The sequence below is a fragment of the Trachymyrmex cornetzi genome, unplaced genomic scaffold (assembly GCF_001594075.2).
Source record: "Trachymyrmex cornetzi isolate Tcor2-1 unplaced genomic scaffold, Tcor1.1 scaffold1805, whole genome shotgun sequence".
Taxonomy (NCBI): Eukaryota; Metazoa; Arthropoda; class Insecta; order Hymenoptera; family Formicidae; genus Trachymyrmex; species Trachymyrmex cornetzi.
The window spans coordinates 4,488-9,085 of NW_017296425.1; the positions used below are offsets into that span (position 1 = coordinate 4,488).

At 48.4% G+C, this 4,598-nt stretch overlaps 1 protein-coding gene across 1 annotated transcript in view; it reads left to right on the forward strand.

Moving 5' to 3' along the window:
* Positions 1-4,323, forward strand: part of LOC108759355 (uncharacterized) — an 8,425-nt gene extending 4,102 nt beyond the window's left edge. The window contains exon 3 of the mRNA XM_018504737.1: positions 179-4,323. Coding sequence (XP_018360239.1) covers positions 179-4,323 — 4,145 coding nt within the window. The remainder of the gene's footprint in view (positions 1-178) is intronic.
* Positions 4,324-4,598: the final 275 nt, after the last annotated feature.

Here is a 4,598-nt window from a genome sequence, read left to right on the forward strand (position 1 = left end):
AAACAATTCATTGATTTTATTGCTCATCGATGTCAAACTCTCGAGGCCAACGGTAAGCCAGCTGTGCCAGCACAAGCACAGCATAATGCGAGGCGCCAGTCATGTCTCGCGACGGTGAAAGCTAAGTGCGTGTTTTGCAAGGGCGAACACTTCGTATATCATTGTCAAAAATTCTTAGCATTGCCGGTTCGGCAAAGAATTTCGGAAATCCGAAAACGTAAACTCTGTACGAATTGCCTGCGATCCACTGATCATGCCTCGAACAAATGCCCATCAGGCAGTTGTAAAATTTGCAATTCCAAGCATAATTCATTGCTTCACCTTACCGCCGCCATTTCAACGAAGTCCGATACTTCAAATCCGCGCGAATCACCCGTGGATGACAAGGGAGGGGCACCTCCGGCGAGTTCTCCTACGGCCCTTGTCACACACAGCGCGAACTCGCCTGTTCACAACTGCGTTATGTTATCCACTGCTGTTGTGTCCGCACACGACAGCAAGGGCGCTCTTAAATCCTGTCGCGTACTTTTGGATAGTGGCTCACAAGCCAATTTCATTTCGCAACGCTTCCTGGACACGCTCGGTCTTAGAACTCGTGCCTCGGAAGTCTCCATTTCGGGAATCAACAAGACAACTACAAGATCATTGCGAGCAGTCGAAGTTCATTTACAGTCGCGCATAAATTCCTTCAATATTTTATTGGATTGCATTGTCACTGATCATGTAACTGATAAGCTTCCGGCCTTTACTATCAAAAGGAGTGCCTTTGAAATTCCACAAAATATCAAGTTGGCTGATCCGCAGTTCAACGTCGCGTCAGAAATCGATCTTTTAATTGGCGCGGAGCAATTTTGGCGCTTGCTCTGCGTAGGGCAAATCAAATCTTCGCCGACTCAACCCATCCTTCAGAAAACGCGTTTCGGGTGGATTCTAGCCGGGCGACTCGATAATTCATCGACTTCCAGACAAGGCGTGCAGTCTTTTCACGCTTCAATTTCTAACGCGCAATTACAACAACAATTATCACAATTTTGGCAAATTGAGGACATAACTCAGACCTCGGACGATCACAGTGTCGAAGAGCACCTTTGTGAGCAACATTTCTTGCAGAATCTGTCCCGAGACCCGCAGGGCAGATTAATCGTGAAGCTTCCGTTCAAGGAGCTCGCCTCTATCACCCTCGGCGATTCAAGAGGAGCCGCCTTAAAACGATTGTACGGTATCGAAAAACGATTCAAACTCAATCCCAATTTAAGAACTCAGTACTCGGAGTTCATGAACGAATACTTGGCCCTAGGCCACATGAAGGCAATTGACGAGCAGTCCGATAATAATTCAGAATCCTTTTATCTCCCGCACCATTGCGTGTTCAAGTCTAATCAGGGTCGCGATAAGATTCGTGTAGTCTTCGACGCGTCGGCCAAAGGCTCAACCGGTACTTCCTTAAACGATGTGCTCATGGTTGGACCAACCGTCCAACAGGACTTATTTTCAATTTTAGTACGATTTCGCACATTTCGCTTCGTTCTCACCGCTGACATCATCAAGATGTACAGGCAAGTGTTGATTTATCCCTCACAAACACATTATCAACGCATTCTTTGGCGGGACGATCCCGCCTCCGACGTCAAGGCTTACGAGCTAGTCACATTAACTTACGGCACGTCGTCGGCGTCGTACCTAGCAACCAGATGCCTCAAATGGCTGGCTGATCATTACGCGGACGAATTTCCCGCCGGTTCCGCGTGTGTGGAGCGAGACTTTTATGTCGACGATATGCTCACTGGCGCCGACACCGTGGAAGAGGCCCTAGCAATTCGCGACCAGACAATCGAAGTGCTACGTGCGGGCGCCTTCGAACTCAGTAAGTGGGCTTCCAATTGTTCGGACTTACTAACGGATGTCGAGAAACAAACCCATGTCCCTGTTACTATTAACAAGGGCACGGAATCGTCCATATTAGGCGTCCATTGGGACCAACTCCAAGACACATTACACTTTTCCTATAAGCCCGACGCCGACCGTTCAACAATCTCCAAACGCGTCATACTTTCCGAAGTATCTAAACTCTTCGATCCTCTCGGGTTCTGGGGACCGGTCATCGTTTCGGCAAAACTGATCCTCCAGGAGCTCTGGCACTTGGGATCTCACTGGGACGAATCAGTTCCGCAAGAGCTTCACATACGTTGGACGAACCTCAAGTCGCGCCTAGTTGATATCAATAAACTCGCCATTCCGCGCCATGTCAAGCTCAATGCGAATTCACAGCCAATGCAAGTCCACGGTTTCTGCGACGCGAGCCAATTGGCTTACGGAGCATGCATTTATATCCGCACGAGGTCTCAAGACGGCACCTACAACACTGAATTATTGTGTTCAAAGTCTCGCGTTGCTCCCCTTAAGGCGATCTCATTGCCGCGTCTCGAGCTTTCAGCAGCCTTGCTATTGGCCAACCTACTGAACAAGGTAAGGGCATCAATCACGATAACTGACTCACAGATCTTCCTGTGGTCAGATTCCACTATAGTCCTGAATTGGATAGCATCGCCATCGAGAAGATGGTCAATTTTTGTCTCCAATAGAGTCGGTCAAATTCAAAACTTGACTGAACCTAGCGACTGGCGTCACGTCAAATCCGTCGACAATCCTGCTGACATTCTGTCGCGCGGCCTCGATCCACAGAAGTTAGTAGAGTCTTCCATGTGGTGGCATGGACCTCCCTTCCTGAGATTAGATGAAGAACATTGGCCCGATTCTGGGTTCGTTCATTCGATTGAGGGCCTTCCCGAACAAAAAAGGTCCGTGACAGCCATCTTGATTGTCGATCACTCAATTATAAATGAATTGTTAACCAGACATTCAAACCTCAATAAAGCATGTCGCATTCTCGCGTATTGCCTAAGATTTCTTAAGCGCTACCGTCCGAAGGAATATACCACATTCGTGTCTCATCAAGAAATTTCAACCGCGTTACAAATCATGTGTAAGTTAACCCAGAATCAAGCTTTTCCTCAGGAACACAAGGCCTTACGCAAAGGTCATGCCCTTGATACATCAAGTAGCATATTATCATTAGCTCCGTTCATTAGCGAAGACGGATTAATTCGGGTAGGAGGAAGATTGGTCAACTCCGACTTGAGCTTTGATGCATGCCATCCTATCTTATTGCCGCGAGATCATGCCTTAACCCGTCATATCATAGAGCTTGAACACAGGCGCAACGCCCACGCGGGCGCCCAAGCCACCATGGCAGCGGTGAGGCAGCGTTTTTGGCCAATCTCTCTACGCTCAATCACCCGAAAAGTAGTAAGGAATTGCGTGACATGCTTCAAGGCCAAACCCGTTCACTCAGAGGCAATCATGGGGTCATTACCGGCAGGACGTGTAACTGTTTCAAGACCATTCGCGCATTGCGGCATCGACTATGCCGGCCCTTTCACAACCCGCGAATCAAAGCGACGTAACGCTCGCAACCAAAAGGCGTACCTGGCGCTTTTCGTGTGCTTTGCCACGAAAGCCGTGCACTGCGAGCTCGTCAGCGACCTTTCCACGGATTCCTTCTTGGCCACGCTTAAGCGTTTCGCGTCGCGAAGGGGAAGGCCGTCCTGTATATATTCGGATAACGGAACCACGTTCGTCGGGGCACAGAGACAACTTAGGGAGTTCTCTGAATTTTTACGCAACGAAAAAACGCAAGCAGAGATAACCAATTTTCTGCGCGAACAAGAGACCGAGTGGAAATTTATTCCACCCAACGCCCCTCATTTCGGTGGTTTCTGGGAGGCCGCCGTGAAATCGGTAAAGCGTCACCTCCACAGAATAGCTGGAAACTCACCACTAACCTTCGAAGAGTTGCAAACAATTTTTTGTGAAGTAGAAGCAATTTTAAATTCGCGCCCTCTTACTCCGCTAAGCAACGATCCAAATGACTTAACCTATTTAAGCCCTGGTCACTTCTTAATAGGCACGACCTTGAATAGCTTTCCTTATCATGATCTAATCGATGTAAGTGAAAATAGATTAGTACGTTGGCAACGGGTCGAACAAGCCAGGCAGCATCTCTGGAGCAGATGGAGTCAGGAGTACCTCCATACACTACAAGAACGTTCAAAGTGGAGAGTTAACAAGGGCGAGCAGCTGAAATCCAACCAGATGGTGCTGCTCAAGCAACAAGGCCTTCCGCCCATGCAATGGTTACTGGGCCGAGTTGAGGAAGTCCACCCTGGGCCAGACAACATCGTGCGAACCGCCACTGTCCGCACAGCCAAGGGCGTGTACGTCCGGCCGCTATCCAAGATCGCTATCCTACCAATGGACGCGTAACATAATAATACTTGTTTATATTAGAATAGCATTAGTTCATAAGTTGCGTTTATGTTCTTTTTCCGTTTCCGTCTTCTTCGTTTGATTCATTCATCGCCCGCTGCGTCACTCAATGCTTGACGGCGCACCGGCTAACCGTTAACAAATCTATTTTATTGTATGCCTTATAGTGTTTTCGAAAGCACAACCTTTCAACGGGGGCGGCGTTATGTTAAGTATTCCCGGACTTGATCTTGGCGCGCTTATTAACATCCACGACGCTGTGGCCATCTCTC